Raw genomic sequence first — 27,950 nt, forward strand, 5'->3', positions numbered from 1 at the left:
CGATATGTGCACCATAGGACTTTTCCTTCTTGTCCTGCATCAACTTAAGTACATTCTCAGTTGTTTTCCATCTAGCACCAAATCGAAATTTTTATCTCATGCCAAGGAAAGACCATTCCCACATAATCATATACCTTTTCTAAATCCAGTTTGCAAATGAAACTGCTTTTTTCCTGACATATTCGGATCTTCACACACTTAGAAGCTGGCCTAAGATTTGCCTGATTCTAGCAAAACACCATGGTAGTAGCTCCATATCTTGGAGATGATTTTAAATAGACAAAGTTTATGCAATCGACGGAAATAGGATTGAGACCATGCAAAAGTAGCAGCCAGATGCAGAAAAATAAATATATAAAGAAACTCATGGAGGCTTCTTTAGGGCTAGATAAAAGTGCAAAACTCTGATTCAATGAATAGTCCAAAGTCTGCGCCCAAGTTCAAATTATACAATTTACATGCATGAAAATACTATTCCAACAAGTATTCTCCAGAAACATCTTTCAGCTATTAACAGAACATAACCAAGTGATTTCAAGGCATAGGAAAGTAAGATGAAGATAATAAAATTAATCAATAATCATAGAAGTTTCAAATTCACTAGATAATAAACACATTAGACAGAACGGAATGGCATAAGACTTGATGATGATGAATAAACACATTAGACAGAAGAATACTATAAACTTTACCTGCAAACCTTTTGAGTACAGAAAAGTTCCCGCAGAGCCTTTGGCAGAGCTTCTCGAGTTTCATCTGACCTTTGCACTTTGATCAGCATTAGAAGAAGTTCTAGGTCTATTAGTTGTATTTTGCTTCATTGCAAGTCCACCTTTCACAGGTCGGTGCATCAAGTCTTTGATCTTATTTTCTCGAATTTCCCAACGGTGTTGTTGTTCCCTCACTATATCTGGAAATTTTTTTATAAACAACAAATCTGTAGGCTCTTTAAATTTCCAGTCTTTGAAAGAAGGCCTTTCAATAGCCAATGAATTCAAAACACGCTTCAATGTATCTCTGGAAAGTCCTGTCTCATTTAGCTTTTCATAGCTGATTAGTGGCCCCTTGTTAAAATAAAGAAGAACATAGTCTCTAGCTAAAGCTTGAACTCCTTCACATAACAATGCACTTTTCGTGACCCACAACCCCTGTACTAAATCAGCATATCCCTGAAGGACTGCTAAAAGATCTTCATCGGATTTATCAGGGGCAAAGTGCTTAAGGGCAGTGAAGCGATACACTTGAGTGCCCTATAATGAAGAAATAGTGATCAGAATAAAATGATAACCAGATCAAGCAATACTAATAGAGAAGATGCCTAGTAGAAGATTTGAAGTTCAATTAGTCATAGTAAGATAAACAACATGAGAATCAGAATAATGGGAATAACTTTATATAATGAGTACCTGCACTAATTAGAATAACTACTTGTGAATGAAGTTAAATGTAAGGCTTATGATGAGCTTTACCATAAAATAGGCACTAAAGAGAGAAAAAAAAGTAATGTATAAACTAGCAAAGCTAAGAGAAAGGAAAGGCAGAGATTTAAACATTGTTAGATGTCCAGAAAATGAATGTGGCAGAAATGTGAATGCAAAAATGGATAAATGGAAAAACTGGAAAGGATAGGATTAGGAATGAAGTTATTCATAGGAACCTAGAGTGGCTACAATAGGTGATAAAATGAGAGAGACTAGACTAAGAAGGTTTGGGCACGTGCATAGAAGGCCACCAACTGTGCTAGTTAGAAGAAGTGATTTGTTACCACATTGAATGGGCTAGAAGAACTCGGAGTAGACCAAAAAGGACATGGGTAGAAGTAGTAAGAAATGATTTAAGCACTAATAATTTAACAGTGGAAATGGCTTTAAATAGAATGGATTGGCGAAACAGGATTCATATAACCGACCCCATATGATGTTGATGAATGCCATTGCAGTTTCATAAGAGAACCAAAATGTACAATGCTCTAATAACAAGAAATATTAACAAATTTCACCAAATAATTCACTTGCCAGACACGCGAACCACAACAGCAATAAATACGTCAACTATCATTTCTGGCACAAGCATAAAATACATATCTGTAGTATGAATTCCAAGTGATTTCAAACCTTGGAAAGGAATGTTTTGAACCTCTCCTCCAGTGGCAATGAAAGCAAGAACCTGTAGCAACATTCATTCACTTGAGACAATATTCTGAACCATAGAAGGACAACAGAAATAATTGGGTGGAAGAAGCATAGGAGACATTGGAACTCAACATCTCCAACATCTGTAATTTTATCATGAGCAAAATGCTTGCAAACTGACATGAGCTGCAGCATAATTACCGGCTTACTAAAATGGTAATGAAACTAAAGAAGATCAAAGTCAGATGCAGAAGAATTACAAAAATAAGAAAAAAATGAAGATTACAAGCACATGCACCAGAAAGAAAGCAAAGGGTCAAAACAACCTCAGATAGGCACGCAGAAACCAAAAATGAAAGGCTATCCAAAAGAAGCAAAGAAAAATAAAGGAAAAGAACTTCCAATGGAGCAGATCAAAGTCAGATGCAGAAGTTTTACAAAAATAAGAAAAAAATGAAGATTACAAGCACATGCACCAGAAGGAAAGCAAAGGGTCAAAACAACCTCAGATAGGCACGCAGAAACCAAAAATGAAAGGCTATCCAAAAGGAGCAAAGAAAAATAAAGGAAAAGAACTTCCAATGGAGCAGACCCCCATTAAACAACTTGTCATAACCAGACCTCTAACAAGACTGTTTGTCAGCCACAAGCTGATTTGAGAATCCATCTGAACAACATACTCAGTCCAGAAGAATTATCAAAAAAAAATTCAGTCCAGAAGTCAAGCTTCAACTGGACCTTATCCTAGAGCTATTTGGAGTTGGCACCATAAATAGTGACCTCATGTAGCCGACCCCATATAGTTGGGATAAGGCATGGATGATAATGATGATGAACCTAAATAGTGACTTCCTCATTTCTTTTATCCAAAAATGTGAGGAGAAGCAAATCAACTTGCAGTGCACACTCAGGATACTATCAGATGGCAGAGCAAGTGATATGCAGCAGCTTATGGGATTTTACAATAAGTAGAAATACATTGAGGTGGAAATTAGGAAAGAAAGATGAAAAACAGCTGGCTAAATTGTAAAAACGTTGAATTACGATTTCAGCAAGAAGACATCAGAGAAAGAAAAACATTCATAACGTCGGATCAAGAAAAAATGCAATGAATAAAAAAATGAAGTGACAAGAGAGATAAGATATTAACGAGAAAAAATATGTCGGGGGAAAAAGAAAATGAAAACAAGAACATCAATCCATCTCTTGAATCACTAAGGACCTGCCGTGCATGTGTGTGCGGGGGCAGATGTTTAGTTGGGTATCTGGTTGATCTTTTTTCTTGAAGATAAGTAAAAATAAAATTTATTCAAAAAAGAAGAACAAGGTACAGAAAGTGTGATGAGAAATCACCCATCCCCGAAGAAACAGAAAAAAACAACCCATAAGCTGATGCAAATCAAACCCTAACCATCCTTCCTGAAATACAATAGGGAAAAGCGCTAACCCCAGACGTAAACAACAAAACAGGGGAAAAAACACCAAACTACAAAGCCCAAATGTGTGAGGAAGAGCAGAATGAGGAAAAAACAGCCTCTGAGAAAAGACTCCAAATCTGCTAAAGCATACCACCTGCACCCAAAAGAGCATAGAACCAGTCCCTAATGCTAACAACAAATTGGCAAGAGATCGATAGGAGACAAGCATCAAGAAGGTTTTCTTCTTTGAAGCATTTCACATGTGTTAATTTTTTGGTGGTAAACCTCTCAATAGAATGTCTTAATTTTGGGTGGAACCAGCCTACTCCAAATTTCATTCATTGGAAATATCTACAAGGTTTTTTTTTTTTTTTGGGGGGGGGGGGGGTTGTTGTTAATGAGACGAGACTCTAAAAAAGGGGTCACAAGTGAACAACTCTACGGAGTTAACAAATCAAATTCTGCAATCAGGTCCACAGATAAAAAAAATCAAAAGAATTAATTAAATCCAAGGCAGTACATGTTTTACAATCCCTAAGGCCTCTCTTAAAACCCAAGTCCCATGAAAATTCCAAAATTAATCAAAGAAGTAAACTAAGAGAAGGAAGAGGACTTCTCCCCCACCACAGGCCTTCCCAAAACATAGTTTTATCTCTAGATTAAACATCAGAATGAAAATGACACAAAAATGAGGAGCAAATCAATAATGGCTTTCCAATGAGAGAAGGAAGAGGCTAAGCAATGGGTGAATAGAGCTTTTTGGTAGTGTTGTCTTGTCCAGAATACAGCTTTTTGGTATAGTCTCAAATCTCCTTGGTCATATCTAAGAACATAAAATCCATACTAAATCTTAGGTTCCATACTATTCCATAACCAAGTCAAAATCTGTACATCCTTCTTGTTCCCCATCACTATATTCCTAAGAATCAGTGGGAAGTTTTTCTTCTCTTATATGCTTCACATTTTTCTTAGCCCTAAGAAAAATTTTTACAGATTTCGCCCAAGGCACATAATTCACACCATTCAATTTGATAGATGTCATCTGAACATTCAGGTAATCTGGAGGACCATAACATTAAACTTGTGTTCACTACTGCCTCCCATATCTGAAATTTTTTTTTCTTCTTCACTCACCTGTATGTCACATGCCTAATTCACTTCTCACTACACACCTTTTTCACTCACTAGTATGCCATACCACCCAACTTACTTTTCACACACTGCACTCTAGTGACAGGTTATTGCTGAAGACACCTACTGTCACAGTTTTCAGCACTAACAGTCACTGGTATTCTTCACTCTCAGCACCACAAAACTACCTGAATACACACCACACACATAGCAACTCACCAACCACTCAATTCAGACTGAAACACCCATACAGCCCACCTATTTGATCAACAAAAAAACCAACCTGCACTCGACTGTCCATTGCACCACCCGAAATAGCCCTCTTCGAACCATCGATTAGAGGGCTTCCTACAAACAACCACTAAGCCACAAACCAGAGGCATGAAAACCTCCAAAAGGGGGTGATCACTCCTTTTCAGCCCTTTTTCTAATCTCCAACAGATGATGAAGAAATCTGGAAAACCCTAGGCTGAATGACGATGGAAAAGAATTCTGGGCAGATCTGAATTTGTCATAGTGGCTCTGATACCATGATAATAAAACTCAAATATGAACCAGAATTAGTTTTTTTTTTTTGATAAATGAGTGAAATTTTATTAAACTAGCAAATAAGAGTTACATGCAACCCATGGAAAACCACTTGTTTTGCAAGTGAATCAGCCAATGAGTTTGATGATCTGCCTACCCACTGAATTCTAATTGTCATATTCCTTGTTAACCATTTAACCTTTTTGAAAAGATCTCTAAAACCCCAAATCACAGTGTCTGGATCCTTCAGCCAACCCACTATCACCTGGGAATACTTCCATCAAAGTTCAGCTTGATAAACTCCTCCCCTGGTGGCATCCATTCAACCCCATGTTTGTACTTCTTGGTAGAAGTATTAGTCACTTCTAACCAGCTTCTCCACAGGTCATCAAAAGAGTATGCACCAAAGATCTTTAAAGTTTTCATCCACTGAATTGCCCTTGTCAAAATACATTCTTTAACTTCCAAGAAGCTCCTTTCTTTTTCACAAAAGATTCTGGTGTTCCTTTCTTCCCAAATTGTCCACAACAAAGCTGCTCTTATGCACTTCCACATAATTATCTCTTTGTGTGGCATTAAAAAATAGACAAACTAAACAACAAACTAGTATCAGATGGCAGGTTCCACCTACACTCAAACAACGTAAGAATCCAATTACATAAATCTGTAGCAAAGGAGCAAGAGATCAGTAAGTGGTGAAGTTCTCATTCTGAGATTTACAAAGAACACACCAATTAGGGGATAAGCACCAACTTGGTCTTCTCTTTTGTAGGTTTTCAAAGGTGTTAATATTACCCTAATAAACTTCCCAACAAAAAACAACAATCTTTGGGGGAATGGGCCTAGTCCAAAATTCTTTAACTGGGAAATTCTGAGGTGCAGTAGTGGAACAAAGGGACTTGAAGAAAAAGAAAAAGGAACAAGTGAATAAACCTTTCGGGTTAGGGGTCCAAATTCTTGTGTCAGGTTTGAGGGGATCTAAACAAATAGGCTCAAGTGAAGACAAAAAATTTGAAACACAAGCACTTTTTTTTTTTTTTTGGAATTATGATCGGAAAAGATATGGTATGGGAAGAGTTCTGACCAATCAAAACCTACCCATGAATTTGATAAATAACACCTAATTGGCTACCACTTTTATGATTCCAGTTGACTGATCAAAAGTTTTTCAGATATCGTATATTTTCCATATCATGGGCAAACCCTTTTTTTTATGAATGAAGAAATTTATTAATTAAAAAAAAACACCACTGAAGAGGCACGAGCTGTTATCTCTTCAGAAAAGTATTACATCAAAATAAAACAGAATTAACCATAAATAAAATTACAAAGCATCCCAAAATAGCTGCTCCCTTGTAGCCCCCTGCTTAGCTAACCCATCCGCTAAGGTGTTTGCTGATCTTCCCACCCATAGAGGGGCAGTCATATTTCTTGTAAGCCAGTTTACTCTCCTTAATAAATCTCTGTGTTGCCACATGGCTGAGGTTGGGTCTTTCAACCATCCCACCACAATTTGAGAGTCTTCTTCAACTACCAAGTGTTGAACCCCTAATTGTTTTGCAATCTGAATACCTTGTACTGCCGCTAAAATCTCAGCTCTATTAGAGTCTCCTATTCCCACAAGGCCTGAGAACAAGGTTAATATGTTGTTCTCCATGTCTCTCAACGCCCCTCCTATCCCCGATGGGCCTGGGTTTCCTTGGCTGCTGCCATCAAAGTTCAGCTTTACCCATCCTTTAGGCGTAGGGGTCCACACTACAGATTCCCTATCCTTCCTTGTATGGCAATTAGCCACCACTACTCAGTTTCTCCAAATATTAAGTTCTCAACCAATGAATGACCCTAGTCAAGATACAATCCTCAACGGCCTGAATGCTTATTTCTTTTTCTTTGAAAATTCTTGCATTCCTTTCTTCCCAAATTGTCCACAATGCAGCTGCTCTAATACATCTCCACACCAATTTTCCTTTTTTTGTAGGCCACACAAAAAGGAGGGATCGAACAGTGGCTTAAGTTTGTGGACAAGTAGGTGGGAGCAATCCTCACCACTAGCCCTGCAAAGTACACACTAGTTAGGGGATAAACACATGAAAGGCCTTTTCCTCTGCAAGAAATCCAAGGTATTAATCTTTCTATAAAACACCTCCCATAAGAAAATAACAATTTTAGGTGGAACGGGTCTAGACCAAATCTCCTCAGTTGGAAAACCCCATTGACTCAAGGAAGAGCAAAGAGCCTTGAAAAAGGAAGCACAAGAAAAGTAACCTTTTGGATGAGGGAACCATAATCTCACATCTACACTAAGAGGGTCCACAAAAACATTGCCAAGCAGAGGCAACATGTTTGAAACACTATTAAGTTCATCATCCCTCAACCCTCTCCGAAAGCCAAGGTCCCAACTTAAGGATGAGGGTGAAAAAGGAGAAGGGAGAAAATGAGAGACAACTTTTTCCTTGTAAAGGGAAATAGAAAAAAGGGACGAAAATTTGTCCTTCCCAGAATAAAACAGAGTTACTAGAGTTGACATCATACCTGACAAGGCTGAGAAATTGAGGGAGGATACTCTAGATTGCTTTCCAAGGAGATGCCAACGTTGCTTGCCGTGATACACTCGCATCCCATCCATTTTCTAGTTTGCCATGTATACTCGCTATCACTTCATGCCACAACCTCTCCCTTTCTCTAGGCCATCTCCACAACCATTTTCCTAAGAGGGTTTTATTCTTGAGAGTTGACCATCCTAACCCCAGTCCACCTTCCTCTTTGCTCCTACATACTATTTCCCAATTAATTAAATGATCTTTCTTTTCCTCCCCTGGCTCCCAAAGAAAATTTCTCATTAATCTCTCCAACTTCTTAGCCTCCCTATTAGGAATCCTAAAAATAGATAAGAAATAGATCAGTAGGTTCGCTAGGGTGGCTATCAATAAAGTCACTCTACCCCCTATAGAGATAGTTCCTTTTCCAAGTAGCTAATCTTTTCTCAAAATTTTCCAAAATTGGGTTCCAAAAACTACTCTCTTTTGGGTTAGCCCCTAGAGGGAGACCTAGGTACTGCAAGGGCCATGAAGAGACATGACAACCTAGACAACTCTTATCATCCATATTAACTCCTACCACACAACTCTTATCCATGTTTATCTTCAAATTGGAAGCCTTTTCAAACTGCTGTAACAATGCTCTAAGGTTCCTCACTTTTTGCCTGTCACCCCCTTCACAAAATATTATGATATCATCAACAAACTGTAGATGGGTTACTCGGACATTCCTATCCTCCAACCACTCACCTCCTCTTCCCTATCTGCCTTAGAGATTAATCTATTGAAAGCATCTACCACTAAGGTGAAAAGAAATGGGGAAAATGGGTCACCTTGTCCAAGGCCTCTACAAGATGGGAAAAAATCTCTGACCATCCCATTGACCAAGACTGAGTAAAGGCAGGAACTAATACATCCCTTTATCTAGTTGCACCATCTATCTCCAAAGCCACAACACCCAAGGATCTCTAGTAAAAAACTCCAACCCACAAGATCATAAGCCTTCTCTAAGTCTAGCTTACACGCAAAACCTTGGTTCCCCGACTTTCTCATGTCCTCCACACACTCATTTGCTATTAGGATTTGATCTGTTATTTGCCTTCCTTGCACGAATACACCTTGTGCTTGACTAATGATGGATAGTAGTACTATTCGGATTCTCATGGACAACACTTTGGCCAAGATTTTATAGATGCTTGTCACCAAACTAATCGACCTATAATCCTTAGGGTGCTTTGCATCTATTTTCTTTGGGATAAGGGCTAAGAAGGTTGCATAGGGCTTACCTTTTTTATCTGCAAATTCCTGAAATACCCCAACAAGATCTTCTTTAACCAAATCCCAACAATCCTGATAAAAGCCATTGTGAAGCCATCTGGACCAGGTGTTTTGGATCTATCCATTGAAAACACTGCATGTCTGACCTCTTCTTCACTGAAATCCCTTTCTAACCAATTTGCTTGTTCTTCTGTTATCCTAGTCCAATCCAAATCTTCCAATGTTGGCCTATTATTCAAAGGTTTCCTATAGATTGATTTGAAGTGATCCACAAACAACCTTGCTATCTTATCTTGATTTGTTACTTCCTCCCCATTCACCTCTAACTTGGCCACGAAATTTTTTCTTCTCCTCCCATTAGCCAGCGCATGGAAAAATTGTGTTCCCATCCCCTTCCTTAATCCAATTATGTCTTGACTTTTGCCACCATGAAATTTCCTCTCTTAAAAGGACCTCTTCCAAATCCCTCTTTAGCTTTCTTCTTAACACCCTTTCTTGCTCACTCATCATCCTTTGGGCTTCTTTGGAATCTAATTCCTCAATCCTAGACAATAAACTAATTTTTTGCTCCTCTACTTTTCCAAAAATGTTCTCTCCACCACTCCCCAATCAGATGCACAAAGTTTGGGTGAGTCAACCACATATTCTCAAATCTAAAAGGCTGTGGACCAGAGGTTATTGTTTCAGGGCTTAGCTGAATAGGGCAGTGATCATAAGTAACTATGGGTAATGCTCTAGCCATCAAGTTTCTCCAATGACTCTCCCAATCTTCATTAAAGAGGAATCTATCTAATTTCGAAGAAAGAGGGTTTTCTTGGAAATTAGACCAAGTAAAGTTGGCTTGTAAGAGAGGTAATTCCTTTAGGCTACAATCACTAATAAATTCATTGAAATTTCTCATGCTGGTAGGAACTGTTCTTTGGGGGTTATTAGTTTCATTACATAACCTAATTACATTGAAATCCCCCCAAGGCACCAAGGACCCTTCCATAAGCCTCGTATTCCATACAACTCTTCCCACATCTCATTCCTCTCTTTGTAAGTGTTTGGCCCATAGACATTAGTTAGAACCCAAGTAAATCCATCCCCCACATTCCTGACCTTTACAAACACAGAGAATCTCCCTATTAGCAAGAGGAATCTATCTAATTTCGAAGAAAGAGGGTTTTCTTGGAAATTAGACCAAGTAAAGTTGGCTTGTAAGAGAGGTAATTCCTTTATGCCACAGTCACTAATAAATTCATTGAACTTTCTCATGCTGGTAGTAACTGTTCTTTGGGGGTTATTAGTTTCATTACATAACCTAATTACATTGAAATTCCCCAAGGCACCAAGGACCCTCCCATAAGCCTCGTATTCCATACAACTCTTCCCACATCTCATTCCTCTCTCTGTAAGTGTTTGGCCCATAGACATTAGTTAGAACCCAAGTAAATCCATCCCCCACATTCCTGACCTTTACAAACATAGAGAATCTCCCTATTAGCTCCTCCACTAATTCTACCACATCTTCCCTCCATAACGTTACTAGACCTCTAGAGGCTCTCCAGGAAGGGACCAAGGTCCAACAAACTCCTCTTGATCTCCATACACTTCTCACCCACCTTTTATCCATTTCTGCCAACTTGTTCTCTTGTATCAACACTATGTCCGGTTTCTCTCTTCTTAGTAAGTCTTTGATGGCCCTTCTTTTTCTTTCACTTCCCAGTCCTCTCACATTCCAGCTGATGATTTTCATTGAACACTTCTTTTCAAAAAACCCTTCCCAAAAAATTCCACCTTACAGCGGAATCTTTCTTCTTTCCCCTCTCCCACTAAATTCAATGTCACCCTCAATATCTGAAATCAATCACTCCACTTCTGATCTCTTTTTCTTTTTCCTTTTATTATTACCCTCAGCCTTCCTAGATGATGCATTAGTTTTTGCCTCCCCTCCCCCCAACTTAGGACTTCTGTGGTAGTCCTTATTTTGAGAAATTTCTGCTCTCTCCCTTTGATTTAACTCCTCCTCCTTTACTTTGTACTCCTCCAACAACTCATATATCATCTCCCATATTCTCTCTAATTCCTCCTCCTATCTCTCTCTAGGGGCCACTCCTTCCTTTCTCAGTTCATTCTCAGGACTGCCAATCTCTCTTCTCTTCCCAGCAACTGGAACTTCCGCTTGGGATGCTGGAGTATCTGTTACAAGCACAGAAGGCACATTAGTAACCAAAATCGAACGGACAAACATACCTGTGTTGTTGGGGATCAATGGGCCATCATTCAAGGGAGGGGGGCGCGCATAAGGGGAAAGGCCTAAGTCTTTTCCTTGAGGTTGATTTTTCCTTAAGAGAGTTTATAGTAGGAGTCAATACCCTGTCGTCTTTAACAGTTGAACTATTCTTCCCGTGTCTCCCTTCTTCTGGTCTTACGTTACAGATCAAAGTGTTAGGATTTTTCCTTACCGACCTCATATCCTGATTTTCCTGAGCCACTGGATTGACTTCCTTTACGAGTGCAGGCAGCATCTGAACCTCATCTTTTGTCGAACGATCCAATACATTCACATCGTCTTCTTCAACTCTTTGAAAATCATCTTCTTCCTTGTTCTCTTGAAAAAGCACCTCTGTACCCAAGCTATCTTCATAAAAAATGTTCCTCGAGTTGTTCAGATCGATACTCCCTAGGCTCACTGTATAGTCTGAATCAGTATCACTGAACTCTTCCTCCTCAGAGCATTCATGTTGCTTTTGCTCTTCACAATCGCTTTGTCTGACGCTCCTTGGGTTCCGTTTTTCAGGTGACGATCTGTTCATTTTACACGCAACCCGCTGTAGGGAGTTCCCAGAAGATGCGCTCTTCGTTGGTCGTGGTTTTCTATCGGTTGAGCCCAACGAAGGAGAAGATAGAAGGTCTTTACCATCTATCAACTCTAACCCCCTTGTCACGTGACCTTTTAAAATCCCAGTGGTCCCTTTCGATGGGCTGAAATTATTCGACCCAATTAGTGTTTTAACACAGTGTTCCCCCTGCCCCACTCCCGCTTTAGATAGGCCCACAGAGGTTGGCCCACTAATCATTTTATCCCTTATGTTATTAAGTTGCCCAACTTTTAGAACATGGGCCCATTTTCAATTTTCTGGCCCGGATTGGAAATTGAATGGGCCTTATTTATTTTAAATGGATCCAACATTTTAGCTCCCCCACTCCCTACCCCCTTCTCACCTTTTCTCACCGCACAGGTGCATTTAATGAGATAGCTTGCACCCCATCTGTTATTGCTAACGCATATGACCTGTCAGGTCTCCATCTACTGCCTTGTTGGTCAAGTTTAAGACTTTCCATCTTCAGCCAAGCTTTCGAATTTTCAAAAGTTTGCTTGCCCTCTTTTGTGTATCTGTATTTTCCTTGTAGCTTGACCAACCCCTCACTGCCACGTAAAGTTTCTTCTTCAACCTGAAAATCTCCTCAGGCTTGACACCATTCAGTAAAATTGCCGCAGACCTTAGATCTCCCCAACAGACGCCAGCCAGTTTTGCTCCACACAATGTTGCGATGGCTTCTGCTACTTCATCCTTCCACAGATGGAAAGGTAGACCCACCATGCTCACTTTTACTCCATCCATCACCGAGGATTCCTTCGAGTTTGATGAAGGAGACCACCTGAAAATGTTCATCGACCCCAGTTTATCTTGTACACATACTGCCTCAACTTCTGGCTTATTACCCAGGGGATCTAAAAGAGCTTTGCACCTCTCAAAAGGAGTTAATACATATGTGGTCGTCATCCTTAATTGTTTTGTCACCAAATCAGCAACCTCCTCTCAGTTTCTACCTGGTTTATCGACTTCGACAATAAGTTTATTGGACCACTCTCCTGCTGCCAGTGATGTTAATAATGCTGCTCTATTACCATCTTGCACTAAGGTAGGGGCCGTTTTGTTGAGTTCACTACTGTCTTCAAGGGAGCCTCTCTTACCTTCTTTTCTGAAACTTTTTCCCGTCTCAACTTCATTCTAGAGATAAATTCTCTCAGAGTCCTGACTATTTCTATCCATACTTCTCTGATAGTGCTATGAAGAAACCTTTGTAGTTCTTCCTGCTTTCCACCACATACCTCCTTCCCATCTCTGTTAGAACTTCTTTCCAACATCTGTCCTTTCTTTTTGCACTCGCTGCAACTACAAACTCTATGAACCATTCTGCCACATTCAATCCTACCAACAGCACTGTAGCCAGCTTATCCTCCTTGATTTTCAAGCTAATCTACCCTCTGATTCTTAGTTCTTCCAGCAGAAAACTCTTTGCCTCCACCTTGAGATGCTTTCTCCATCGATTAGCCTCCACGAAGTTCTCCATAGGCTCTTCGTGGCCAACAAGAAGAGCAGGTTATTGTGGAACTAAATTGAAACACGAGCACTTTCACCATCACGTAACCCTCTACAGAAACCAAAATCCCAGTTTAGGGCCATAGAAGAATCTGAGTAGGAGATAAAACTGGAAACCGGCTCTTCCTTATAAAGGGAAAGAGAGTAAAGAGGGGAAAAAAAAAGGTCTTTAAGAGGTTGGTTGCCCACCCAAATGTCTTCCCAAAAAAGAACATTGTGTCCAAAATTAACATCATACCTGAACAGATTGAGAAAATGGGGTAGAATTCCGTGAATGGCCTCTAGGGTGTTGCAAGAGTCGCCCGTCGAGATACCCCGGCATCCCAACCATTCTACAAATAGCCATGAATACTATTCACCACCTTGTGCCACAACCTCTCTCTCTAATGGCCATCTCCAAAACCACTTCCCTAGTAAAGCTTCATTCTTAAGAACTAGATTTCTCAATCCTAATCCCCCTTCTTCCTTACTCCTACTGACTATCTCCCACCTAATCAAGTGATCCTTCTTCTCTTCCCCTGGCTCACCTTTTCTAGCTTCTTGGCTTTCCTTGAGGGTATCTGGAATATAGAAAGAAAATAAACCAGAAGACTAGCAAGTGTTGCCCTAATCAAGGTCACCCTACCACCTACTGAAATATAACTTTTTTCCAAGCAGCCAGCCTCTTTTCAAACTTTTCCACAATTGGATACCAGAACCCACTTTCTTTTGGGTTAGCTCCTAACGGAAGGCCCAAGTAGGTTAAAGGCCAATCAGATATGGAACACTCTAGAGAAACTGCTATAGCCTCTACCTCCCGATCTTCCAAATTGATTCCCACCACACAACTTTTGTCAAAATTAATCAATAGGTTTGAAGCAGACTCAAAGAATTTAATAAGATTAGCCACTGTGACATTATTCTTGCCTATCCTTCAACCTCTTATTAGCCCTTCTCTATCTGCTTTAGAAATCATTCTACTGAGCACATCTGCCACAAGTGTGAACAAAAAGGGGGAAAGAAGATCCCCTTGCCTGAGCCCTCTACATGCTGGGAAAAGTCCTTGACCCCTCCATTAACTAGAACTGAAAATTGGCAAGATGTTATACATTTGCTCACCCACCTACACCATCTATCCCCAAATCCACATTTCCTTAGCACTTCTAATAGAAAATCCCAATCCACTAAGTCATAGGCCTTCTCAATGTCCAACTTACAAATAAAACCTTGGTTGTTGGATTTCCTCATTTCCTCCACATGTTCATTTGCTATAAGGATCTGATATATAACTTGCCTATCTTGGACAAAAGCACCTTGGGTTTGAGTAATGAGAGACGGAAGGACCTTTTTAATCTTTAAAGAAAGCCCTTTTATCACAATCTCCAACCAAAAGGAAGCTCTACTCTTAGTTGATAATATAATGCATACATTTCCATTAAAAAAAGAGCTTGATAGATTATACAATCCAGATTGAACACAATAAGGTTTTATTACAGCATCTCATACACGCGATATTCCACTAGAACCAATATACAATAACCGGAATGACCTACCTTCTTGAAGGACCCTTGACTCTGTTGTTGTCGCAAGATGTTCCAGGACATAAAGAGTTGAGATAGTCATACCTTAAATCACAATAAGAATTTAAAAATTCAAACTGGTTAGCGTAACCAATGTCTTCTGAATAAATAGACATAAAAATAATAAGACCACAGCTCAAATTGACACAGAATACCAAGCATTTCTGTTCTAATCGGTTAATGAAAGGACATACGAGTTCATAGAGAATTGTATTGGAGAACTTTCTCGTGCCACCGTTTTTTGCTGATATCCACGTGAGATACTGCTGTCTATTTGATGGTATTCAAGTGAAACCCACGACTGCAAATTAAAAGGCAAAATAAAATTAAGAAATACTAAATAGAGAAAAGGGTAAACAGCTAAAGTCCAAAATTTGCCAAAAGTAGTAATTGCAATAGAAGGTAAAGAAAACACGTAGAAGCAGGATATCTATGATTTTGAGATGTTCATTAGCAAAATGGGAAGAGTTTTGTAAAGTGTCAATGTGGATAACAGTCTCGATAATGTCAAATAAGAATTGTTTTTTGAGTATGACCATGGCACCAAAGAGGTATGGCACTCAAAAAGCTGATAAACAATCAACTGGTGTGGTATGCATCATTCAATTAGTAACCAATCAACTGGTATTCATTCAAATGCATGTGCGTTTCATATTTGGTTAAAGTTTTCAGGCACCATAAATTTCTAGTACCATAGAAATGACCTTTTTTGGGGGGAAATAAAAAGGAGAAATCATATAAAAAAGTATTAAAACCAAGGCTTAAATTTCGATACGATACGCTTGATACGAGGCGTATCGTATCTTTAAAAAACAGATACAGGATATGCATGAAAATCGGCCTTCTTGTCTTTTTTTTTTCATGCATATTGGACCGTATCGGGGCATATCGGTAGCGTATCGACGAAAAAGATACGGCCAAAAACTTAAAAAAATAAATAAAGGAAAAAACAAGCTTCTTTTTCCCTAAAATAAGCCTTCTTTCACCCCCCAAATGACTCTAAAACTCCAAACTTCATTCGTAGAGTGTTAGATTTGCAAAAAATTGCAAGAAACAAGTGTGAATCGTTAATTTTTTTTGAAAATTTGAAAAAATATGGCAAAAATAGGTAAGTTTTTTCAATTTTTTATAATATCTCGTGATTTCTTTTTTTCTTGAGTATTTAAATTTATGTTGATATACATTTCTTACATTCTAAATCACAATGTTTGTTTGTGTTATTAATAAATTTATGGAAATTTCATGAAGATACTTAGAGAATATAAATTAATAAAAATTTTGAAAATGTAATTTTCTCTGCCTATAAAGACAAAATATGTTTTATATCTATAGATTTATCTATCATATCCATAGAGCGATTGAAATTTTTTCTTTAGTATTTTCTATTTTTTATATTTTTTGAATTAAAAAATAAATAATAATTAACTATATTTTATCATTTGATCACAACAATTGAATATATTATAATTCTATGGATGGTCTAACATATCCATAGACCAATAGAAATTTATTATTTAATACATATTTTTTTTAGAATTCAAAATTAAATAATTAATTAATTATATTTTACCATTTGATCACATGATTGAATATATTATAATTCTATGGATGATCTATCACATCCACAAAGCAATTGAAATTTCTTCTTTAATAACTATTTTTTAATATATTAATAATGTTTATTTATTTTTTATAATTTTTGGAAATAAATAATAAATGATTATTGATTATATTTTCAGTTAGAAGTTGTGCCAATGCATGTTTTATGGTTGTATAAGAGAGTTGGTTTTTCCCATCCCATAAAACATTAAAACTTAAGAAATATAATTTATAAATTATAGTTAAGCATAGGATTTTTAATAAAATTATAATTAACTACAATATATTTCTTCATAAAACCATTAAAATATATTAATTTAATGTATATACACCTCATTGAGATCTTACATTTAGTGTTATTGATGTATTTTTATGATTTATTAAATATTTATAGTGTTTCCAAGCATATTTATAGTGCCTTTTCGATGCACTTGGTGTTTCCGATGCTTCGAACCTTGATTAAAACAGCTTATAGATCAACTTAAAATCAGCCAGAGGGGCATGTTTCATAAGTATATCAGTGACAAAAGTAATTACATGCAAGCCTAGAATGAATGGACCCTTTCCACCCCTTGTTTGGCTAATGCATCTGCGAAGGAATTGGCACTCCGTTTGACCCACTGAAATCTTACTACCATATCCCTAGAGAGCCATTTGAACTTCTTTTTTTTTTTATTTGCATAATTCCATAGCCCAATCTCTTCCTTTTCTAGCCAGCCAATAACTACTTTGGAGTCACCTTCGATAATTAGATTGTTAATATTTAATTCTTTTGCTCTTTTTAGACCTCCCAAAGCATCCAAGACTTCAGCCCTGAAAGAGTCACCTACACCAATTGATTCAGAAAACAAAGCCAGCACTTGCCCTTCTTCATTCCTGAAAACACCTCCAATACTCAATGGCCCGAGATTACCTTTACTGCTTCCGTCGAAATTGAGCTTTATAAACCCTTCAACTGGTGGAGACCACATTGGACTACAGGCATCTTTCCGTGGAGCTGATTCTGCAACTGCCTTCCAAATATTCAGCAGCATCCCTGCAGGAATGTTCTCAAACAGTTTCAATAACTTCACCCATTGCAAGACTCTAGCTGTAACAACCTCCAAAACAGCACTTAAACTCCTTTCCTTATCCTGAAACACTCTTTGATTTCTTTCTTCCCAGACTATCCAGCATATAGCAGCTCTAGTGCACCTCCATAGAACTTTCCCCCTCTTCTGCAACCCATTAAAAGTCAGATGATAGCAGTTCAACTGCATTCAAATAGAAGCAAACCAATTAGGGGACTGTCCAACTGCATCCAAACAAAGAAGCAAACCAATTCCAAATAGAAGAGGAAAAAGGGCAAGAAATAATCAGATGATAGCAGTTCTCACCATTAGCTTTACACAAGATGCACCAATTAGGGGACAAGCACCAAGGTCTTTTTCTTTGAAGTAAATCACTGGTATTAATCTTACCCAGAATAGCTTCCCAACAGAAAGCCCATATTCTCGGTGGAATTGGCTTTCCCCACACTTCTTTAACAGGAAAACAGGACCCCAGAGTAGAGTCACAGGAAAAAAGGGGCAACTCCATCCATCTGTCGATACTAGAGGCACAGGAAAAAGAACCAGAAGAGGTTAAGGTCCAAAATCTACTATCGATACTAGAGGGGCCCAAAGAGATTCCTTGGACAATTGTCATCAATCCAAAGCTTGGTTCAATTCTGAATCTCTAAGACCTCTCCTAAAACCCAAGTCCCAATCAAACCATGAGTCTAAGTCAGAAGGAATCAAGAAGGAAGAAACTGGCTCATCCGTAAAATTAGAAATGGCAAACAAAGTAGGAATTGGACTTTCAAAGCTGACTCACCCACCCAAACATGTTCCCAGAATTTAACAAGGTCCCTTGGACAAAGATTGTACCTGAGACAAGGTAGAAAAAAGGGAATGACCGCATGTATAGCCTTCAAGGAGAAGTACATGTAGCCTGAGCCAACACTCCAGCATCCCATCCATCTGTCAACAGCCCCTGAATGCTAATAATCACTTTAGCCCACAATTTATCCTGGTCCTAAGTTAACCTCCACAACCACTTCCTTAAGAAAGCCTGATTCCTCAACTGAATGTAACCAATACCTAAACCTCCATCACCTCTATTTCTACACACCATTTCCCAGTTCATTTTGTGATCCTTCTTCTCGTCCCCAGGCTCCCACAAAAATTTTCTCATTAACTTTTCTAACCTCTTGCCCACATCCACTGGAATTTTAAAGACTGATAAAAAGTACACAGGTAAGTTTGCCAGGGTTGACCTAATCAAAGTTATTCGCCCTCCCAAAGATGGATAATTCTTCTTCCATGTGGCCAACCTTTTAGTGAATCTATCTACCACCGGGTTCCAGAAGCTAATGTGCCTAGGATTACCACCCAAAGGAAGTCCTAGGTACTTCATAGGCCACTGGGAGACCTCACAGCCCAAAAACGAGGCACATACCTGCAACTCTTCCTCACTCATATCCACTCCCACCACACAACTTTTGTTGAAATTAATTTTTAAATTTGATACCCTCTCAAACAAATGCACCACCAACTTCAAATTTCTTGCCCTGTTAAGGTCATTTCCTTCGCAAAACAAAATGGTGTCATCAGCAAACTGCAAGTAAGTAACTGGAACCCTATCCCTACCAACTCTCCATCCTCTCACCAATCCTTTTGCATCAGCTCTGTCAATAAGCAACCCAAGCACCTCTGCAACAAGGGTAAATAGGAATGGGGAGAGAGGTTCCCCTTGTCTAATTCCTCTAATGGCGTGGAAGTGATCCACTATTGTAGTATTGTTCCATTCACCAATACTGAATAGTGACATGGCTTATGGCACCCCATAATCCATTTAAACCACTTTTCACTGAACCCAAAATTCCTCAACACTTCCAATAGGAAAGACCAATCCACCAAATCGTATGCTTTCTCCAATTCGAGCTTGCACAAGAGTCCTTATATTTCCATTTCTTCTAAAATCCTCCAAGCTCTCATTGGCAATAAGAATCTGGTTGATGATTTGTCTATTACCTACAAAGGCCCCTTGATTTAATGAAATAATGGATGGAAGCATTGTTCTTACTCTTCTGGGCAACACCTTAGCTATTACCTTAGACGCTATTCACCAAACTGATGGGTCTAAACTCACTCGGATGAACTGCATCAGGCTTCTTTGAAATGAGAGCGATAAAAGTAGAATTCAACCCTGGATTAATCACTCCTCTCTCAAAAAAATTCATTGGACACCTTCAAAATATCCATCTTTAAGATCTCCGAACAATCCTGGTAGAAGGCCATCGTAAACCCATCAAGCTCCATAGCCTTAGCTTTATCCATAGACAAAATTGCTTCCTTAATTTCTTCCAAATTAAAACGTCATTCCAGCCACACCTTGGAGTCTTCCGAAATCCTTGGCCATTCCAATCTTTCTAGACAGGGTCATCTGAAAATAGATTTGAAGTGATCCACAAAGGCCCTAGCTATTTCCCTATGTTGAGTAAGAGATTCTCCATTCACCTCAAGTTTGGAGATACACAATTCCTATTTCTCCTAGCATTTGCCATTGCATGCAAAACTTTTGTATTTCTATCTCCATCTATCCTTCCTTTAACCACAAACATCTTGGCTTCTGTCTCCAACTGATTTCTTCTTTAACCAGAATGTCCTCCAATTGCTTTCTTAGTGTCCATCTTTCAACCCAATCATATTCCTCAAAGTTTCCTTCCCCTTCCCCTTCCCCTTCCTATGGAATTTCATACCCTCCCAAATGACATCCGGATTGTACTCTGTCCACCAATCCTTGACTTTCTCTATAAACCCTGGGTGTTTCAACCACATGTTCTCAAACCTGAACGGGGCAAGTCCTCTCCCTCGAATTTCTTCTTTGCAAATCAAAATTGGCTAGTGATGGAAGATAACTCTAGGCAAGGCCCTTGATACTAACTCCCCCCAATGCTCTCCCCAATCCACTGAAAACAAAAATGTATCCAGCTTGGAACAACTTGGATTTAGGGGTGCAACTTGGGCGGGCCTAGTCCAAGCCTGAACCGGCCCAACCTAGAATTTTACACGGGTTGGGCTTGGATTATTGGTCCTCGGGCTGGGCTTGGGCCCAATAAGTCGGGCTTTTTTATTTTTTGGGCAGGGCCCGGGCTACCTAAGAACCTGTTTGTATATATGTAAATGTTGCATTCATATTTACATATATATACATACATATTTGTATATATAACTTTTGTATAGATATTTTGCATACATATTTACATACATACATAAATATTGCATAAATACATTTATATATGTATAATTTTAAAGTGGGTTCATTGACCAACCCGAGCCCGGCCCGGGCCTGAGCCCAACCTAAGTGCATCAAACTATAAGGCAGGTGGGGCTCGGGTTGGGAAAATCAGGCTTGACCTTGGGCTTGGGCAAAGCTCGAGCCTTAAGCCCAAATTTTAGGGTCGGGCCTGGGTTGACCATAAACCTAGCCCAACCCGCCCGACTTGCACCCCTACTTGGGTTTGATTGCAAGTTTGACCAAGTGAATTTACTGTGTCACATCATGATCTCCTTCAATTCCAAAGCATTTACAACCTCATTAAACCTCCTCATACTAGTGGTGACTCTCTGCCCACTCCTTTCATTAGATTATATCTATACTATATATAAAAGTGTGAATCTTTTCTTGGACTAAAATTACCCTCTATTTCTTTGTTTGAGAAAATGTATAGAAGTCATTTTATTATAGCTTTAATGGCTACTATACTAGCCATATTTGTGTATTTAATCCATCTATAATTGTAAGGGTTGAAAATGTAACTTCAATTATTACTTTCTACATAATTATTCCCTCCCATTAAGTCTTATACTTAAAAGGTATTAACTCCCATTCTCTCTTATTAAATCCTATATTTAAGTTATTTTTCACCAATAAATGACACTAATTAGATCTATGCCAATATTTTTAACAATATAGACTCATATTTTAAAACTAGCTTAAAAACAAAAGCATTCTTTATCCAAGTGATGGCTAAGCAATTCAACCATTCGAATCAAATTGATAAACCTATGAAGTCAAAGTAAGGTATTAAAATTTTTAAAATAGAAATAAATATAGAAAATTACAAAAATGTAAAAAAAAAATTAGACACATTTATGATACTTTTATTATTGAAATTAAAAAAGCCAGTGTAATAAAAAGAATTATTTTTATTGATAATGAAAATGAAATACATACTTTAGAACTAACCAAAAATGAAATTCTTTTACTATTTGGCAAAGATCAATAGTTCAACTTTTGGGTTAAATGTATCAACATTTAATGTCATAAATAAACAAATAAATTTAATAAAATATAAAAATACATAAATGTTGCAAAAAAAAACATCCAGGCACATGTATAATATTAATTAATTATCATATTAAACAAAAAGTATGTTTGACATATAGGAATTATTTTTACATAAAAATATAAAACAAATATAGAAAAATTAAACACATCTATAATTCTATATTTACACTACTATTAAAAATATAAATATGATTGTGGAACTTTCTTTTGGCTAAAATCAATGTTTTAAAAACCGACCCAAAAACGGAACTGCTTTGGCTTCTGGTTTCTGAGTCAACGGTTCAACCATCACAACAACACCGCTTACCCTCTTCTTACATCTCTCTCATCTCTCTAAATGTTTCTCAAATCCCAAAACATTTGATTCGTTGGTGTATCTCAAATTCTAATATAAGATTGATGTTTGATCTCTCATCCCTTGCATAAATTTTTCAACTTCGTCATTGGAGTTGCAATTTTTTTGTAGTTACAACCTAAAAAGAAGAAAAAATGAGAAAAATCAAAATCAAAATGGAATAACTAAAAACCCTAACTAATTTTTGGCCATTGGGAATAACCAAACAATATTTTGAGACATGAAAGTTTCTTGTCATTTTTTTTTATTTTCTAATTTCTATTTTTAAAATAAATAAATATAAAATTGGAATTGGTTTGAAACCAACCCGAGAACCGTTAATTAGGTCGAACGTTTTAATAGTTAAGTGTCTGGGTCAATAGTTCCCTAACCATTTCAATAGTTTTTTTTTCTGTAAAATAGCGGTTCAGGGCCAAAAGATAGAACTGGTGACTTGAACAGTTCTCGGACCAAAATGGTTCGACCATCTGGTTTGGTCCAATTTTGAAAACATTGACTAAAATACTCGTTTTTGAATTTAGTCCCTACTTAATTATAAGGTATAAATTGTAAATTAAATTACTGCTTTTCACCTCATTCAATTCCCTCTATTTAAATCTTACATTTTTTTATAAACAAAAAAAAAGATCTATACTATATATAAAAGTGAGATGCAGAGTGGAAGTTTTTTGGACTAAATAACCCTATATTTCTTTGTTTGATAAAGGGTATGAAAGTCATTTTATTACAGCTTTAATGTCAACTTTTGATGGCTACTAAAATGTCCATATTTGTCTATTTATTACATCTCTAATTGTAAGCGTTGAAAATGTAACTTCAACTATTACTTTCCACCTCACTTAATCATCTTTCATTAAGTCTTATACTTAAAGGTATTAACTCCCATTTTCACTTGATAAATCCTATACTTAAGTTATTTTTCACTAAGAAATGGTACTAAATAGATCCATGTCAATATTTTTAACAATATAAACCCATATATTTTAAAATTGACTAAAAAACAAAAACATTCTTTATCCAAGTAACAAATAAGCAATTCACCCATTCAAATCAAATTAATAAACCTATGAAGTCATAGTTAGGTAATAAAATTTTTAAATAGAAATAAATATATAAATACAATTACAAAAATGGGAAAAAATAAGACATTTATGATACTTTTACTAATCAAATTAAAAAAATAAATCTAATAAAAAGAATTATTTTTATTGATAATGAAAATGAAATACATACTTTATCACTGACCAAAAATGAAATTCATTTACTATTTGGCAAAGATCAATAGTTCAACTTTTTGGTCAAATGTTTGAACATTTAATGTCATAAATAAATAATAAAAATTAATAAAATATAAAAATGCATAAATGTTACAAAAAAACATTCAAGTACATGTATATAATTAATTAATTATCATATTAAACAAAAAGTAAGTGTGACGTCAGAATTATTTATACACAAAAATATAAAAATTATAGAAAATTTGAAAACATCTATAATTCTATATTTACACTGCTATTAAAATATAAATAAGACTATGGAACTTTCTTTTGATTAAAATACTCATTTTTGAATTCAATCTCTATTTAATTGTGACGTTTAAATTGTAAATTGAACTACTACTTTTGACCTCATTTAATTCCCTCTATTTAAATCTTACACTTTTTTATAAATGAATAGAAAAAAAAAAAACACCAATAGATAAAATGTTATAAATAGAAGAATCTAACGAAGTAAGTAGACCTATCAATGATAATTAAAACTTCACGACTCAATGGTGTTTGTGTAATCAGATTTAGATTTTGCAATATGAATCCGATTAATAATAAAAAGCAAAATATACAGAAAAAATCACCGCAATAGCATTCCAATACCTAAAATCACTCTAAGGCATGGGTATCACTCAGCACAAGCATATACAGAAAAATAACTTCAATAGCATTCCAATACCTATCTCCATGTTTGCTGATTAAAAAAAAAATCCATGTTTTGAGTTTTGACTTCACACACACATACAAACATGCACATAGACACTTTAGGGGTGGCCAGACCTACTGGAACCAGGAAAAAATTACAAAGTTTTTACAACCATAAGAAAACTCAAGAATTCCTAAACAACTTAGCCAGCGACTTTTAAATAATTCAGAAATTTCCAATTTTGGCTCTGGCTCCTGCGTCAATATGCAGTTTTAGATGTGCACTCATATAACAACAAACAATGATGACAACAATGATGACAACAATAATGACAATAACAATAATACTAATATTAATTACCATATTATAATAATGCAGGGTATATACATAAATAGAGAGCTGTGAAAGGAAAAGAAAAACAAAACAAAAGTAATAAAGGCAGTATGGATCTTGAAGACAACATAAAAACAAAGCAAAACAAACCAAATAATTATACACAAATACACTAACAAATCACACAATACAAGAAAGAAACTTATGAAAATTTGCAGAGTACATCCCTCCAATATGAACCCCATCAGCAGCCAGACAAACCCCTTTAAAGCTACATCCTTTTTTCTTTGCTTACTCAAAATTAGCTACGCCCATTTTTTTCATTTTCTTTCTTACTTCATGTGTTTGTTTGATGAAAGGGGTATTAAACTAGCAGTCAAGTTTAGGATCAAACGAGACATATCCCTGTAAATACAGAATGGGATAGTTCTGGTAGTATAAAAAATTAACTTGAAGAAGCATCCCACTTAGCACTGCCTGATAAAGGAGAAACATGACACATGTGAACCGTAGTCAGCTTCTTTTTGAACCTGATTAAAACCCCTTTATAGATGGCTATTCAGAATGTGATACTTGAAATGCATAAGTGAACTATGTTTTACAACACAGACAACTGGTATTCTTTAAGTTCATAATTCTCACTCCAAGAAGCAAATGGTTTTGCTGATTTCCATACAACTTTTCATTATGATGACGATGTCTTACCTCATCATCTTTGTTTTGCTCATCTGGTGACCCTAAAAGCTTACCCTGCACAGAGAAAGGGAAAAAAGTGTAAAGAATATAGATGAACTTTTGATTAAAAAAATCTTAGGTAAAAATTTATCAAAAAAAAATCGTAGGCAAAAAAACATTATGGAGAAACTTCTTATTTTATAATGAAAAAAAAAATCAATAGCTTCTGGTTAGCATTCCTAACAACTAATTTCTGTTGGTTTTTCTTTGCAATATGGACCTGTATAGCAAATAGTAGTACTGGTTAGAATCATAGTTGACTGAAAAAACAGAAAAGAAATGTTGGTAGCAGACAGAGGCTTCTTTTTTTATTTATGAAGAAGGAATATATGATAAATATATGCAATGAAATTGCCAAACGTCCCAATATAGGTTAGATCTGCTACCCACCCCATATGCCTTTTTCTTCCCCTATTTCTTAAGTTACAATGGTATCATTATCTCTAGGGATTATTAAACCCCAGTAATGGATGTGTTTTGTTAACTCCTTGTTTAGCCAAATTATCTGCCACAGTATTACATGATCTCTTAAACAGTTAAACCCAAGTGAATCTAGCTTCCAAATTCCTAGCCAGATATATGATCTCTCAGAATGTCTATATTGCAATGGCCCTTGCACCCCACAATAATCTTTGAATACTCCTCTACTTACACACTTTTGTAGTTGAGATCTTTTCATATGCTTAGACCTTGGAGTACAGCCAGTAATTCTGCTCTTATTGAGTTCCTATGACAAAAAGGTCCTGAATACAAAATTGCTAATATGCCAAACACATTCCCTATGCCTGCTTGCACTGGATTTCCCAAACTGCACCTATCAAAAGTCAGTTTGAGGCTGTTTTTTGGTGGAAGGTGCCCATTTTGGATAAGCCATACTGTTAGTTGTAGATGAAGAAGTATTACATTGCCAGCCTCTCATCATGTCATTATCATCCACCGAAAAGGGTATCAAGATAGAACGAGTTTTGGCCCAATGCACCACCTTTATTGTGATGTTTTCAATCAGCACTTCTCTTGTTTGGGTGGGTGGATTGAAAATTCTTGTAATTCTCTCCTCCCAAACTGACCAAATTATGGCATCCCTAGTGCATTTCCATAGTAATTGCCCCGTCTTTTTTGGTGGGGAGAAAAAAGAATCTACAAACCACATATAAGTGTTTACCTGCCAATAAACCACAGACAGCAATTTCAATATGGTCAGCAAAGTAAGAAAGTGTTTACCTGCTTCTTTGATGGTCCTGCTGGTTTTTCCTCATTTATTTCATCTGGAATAATATTACTCTTCTTTAGATTACTAGACTTAAGGTGTTCCATTGACGGTCGAAGCTGTACAACTGCATGAACAGGATTCAAGTGTAACTGCAACATAGGAGGGGGAAAACTTTTACAATGCTTAGAACAAACAAACATCACAAAATGATTGGTTCAATGTATTCAATGATAAAATAACTTTTTGTAGTTCGAATAATTTCACTTTGTACTGCATGTATCTTTTGTGTATCTATATATGACTATAAGAATGATAAAAAAATAGAGGTGGAAATTTTGCAGATTTATGAGTATCATAGGGAAATTACTCTAACACATGCAACATGAAATAACAGAATCATGGCACCAAGCAACCATAACCCCAGAAATTAACATAATTTTTCTGTTTGCAAGAAGAACACAATGGCATCATAGGTTAAAACTAAGGCGGATAAAGAACAAAAGATCACTAATTGCAAATAGATAAATTTGCAAAAAAAAAAAGTAAAATGTGTATTATATTGGAAATATTCAATTTGAAAAAGAAAACTAACCAAATATCAAACCAGCGAATGGAGCTTTTGCAAGTTAAAACAGGTTCAACCATTGGGTCATTTGGGTCAAGCACATGACGTCAACAATGTCCATAATTAATCATTAGTGCAGATATACACAAATGAAATATAAATTTAGGATATGTTATATGCCACATACATCTCTTATCTTATTTCCCAAACCTCCCCATGTGCAAAATTCAAGGTCTGAATATTCAACACCTATCAGCTCTCACCTTCCTCCTCTATATGCCCCAGTTTTTTCCCATTTATTCTGCAGTAATGAATAAGAAATTAAGAATTGAAATAACACGAAACATAAAAATACAATTTGTTTCTCTTGTACTAAGCATTGACCCAGACACACAAGGTGACCGTTTGTAGTTCGTTGATACGCATGGTCTTTAAAAATTTCAGTGTCACTCAGAAAAGCTTTCAGCTCCACTTTTAGTAGTCTAATCATCCAAGGGTATCTGGTGTCTAGGACATGGAGAAATTATAATAATACCTTATAATTAAGAATAAATAAACTTATAATAATAAATACCTTATAAATAAACTTATAACTGGGAAAGGAAGTTGGAGGAGATGTGGGGCAAAGGACATCAGTGTTAGCACTTAGCAGGATAACTGGAACCAAAGAACTGGGTATTATAAACTCAGTAGGACCAAAGTAGTGGACATCAATGTTTTACAATGTGGAGGCATGACACAAGGCATTCCACTACCTAGAGGTGTGAGGTGTAGTTCAGAACATAAGAGGCATAAGCCTCCTTAAGAGGATGGAGAAGAGGAGGATCTCATTTTTCTTTATTTTTAATAAAAATCTTTTATATTAAGAAGAACGAAGATAAAGAGCCCCTGGCCCTTTTTTTTTATCAGCAAG

At 36.8% G+C, this 27,950-nt stretch overlaps 1 protein-coding gene across 3 annotated transcripts in view; it reads right to left on the reverse strand.

The window, feature by feature from the left end:
• Positions 1-347: 347 nt before the first annotated feature.
• Positions 348-27,950, reverse strand: part of LOC148850940 (uncharacterized) — a 40,738-nt gene continuing 13,135 nt past the window's right edge. The window contains exons 5-11 of one of the 3 annotated variants that reach the window (XR_016099716.1): positions 26,484-26,621; positions 25,233-25,277; positions 17,466-17,805; positions 15,148-15,254; positions 14,927-14,998; positions 2,115-2,166; positions 348-1,250 (exon numbers count right to left, since the gene is read on the reverse strand). Coding sequence is in view for 1 of the 3 variants with exons in the window: in XM_088947065.1 (XP_088803191.1) it covers positions 753-1,250; positions 2,115-2,166; positions 14,927-14,998; positions 15,148-15,254; positions 25,233-25,277; positions 26,484-26,621 (912 nt within the window). In the remaining 2 variants the exon portion in view is untranslated. Of the gene's footprint in view, positions 1,251-2,114; positions 2,167-14,926; positions 14,999-15,147; positions 15,255-17,089; positions 17,806-25,232; positions 25,278-26,483; positions 26,622-27,950 lie in introns of all 3 variants that reach the window. The other 2 variants (XR_016099715.1, XM_088947065.1) reach the window with 2 other exon arrangements.

The sequence above is a fragment of the Nelumbo lutea genome, chromosome 5 (assembly GCF_056320005.1).
Source record: "Nelumbo lutea isolate HS-2025 chromosome 5, American lotus-T2T, whole genome shotgun sequence".
In the NCBI taxonomy this organism is placed as follows: Eukaryota; Viridiplantae; Streptophyta; class Magnoliopsida; order Proteales; family Nelumbonaceae; genus Nelumbo; species Nelumbo lutea.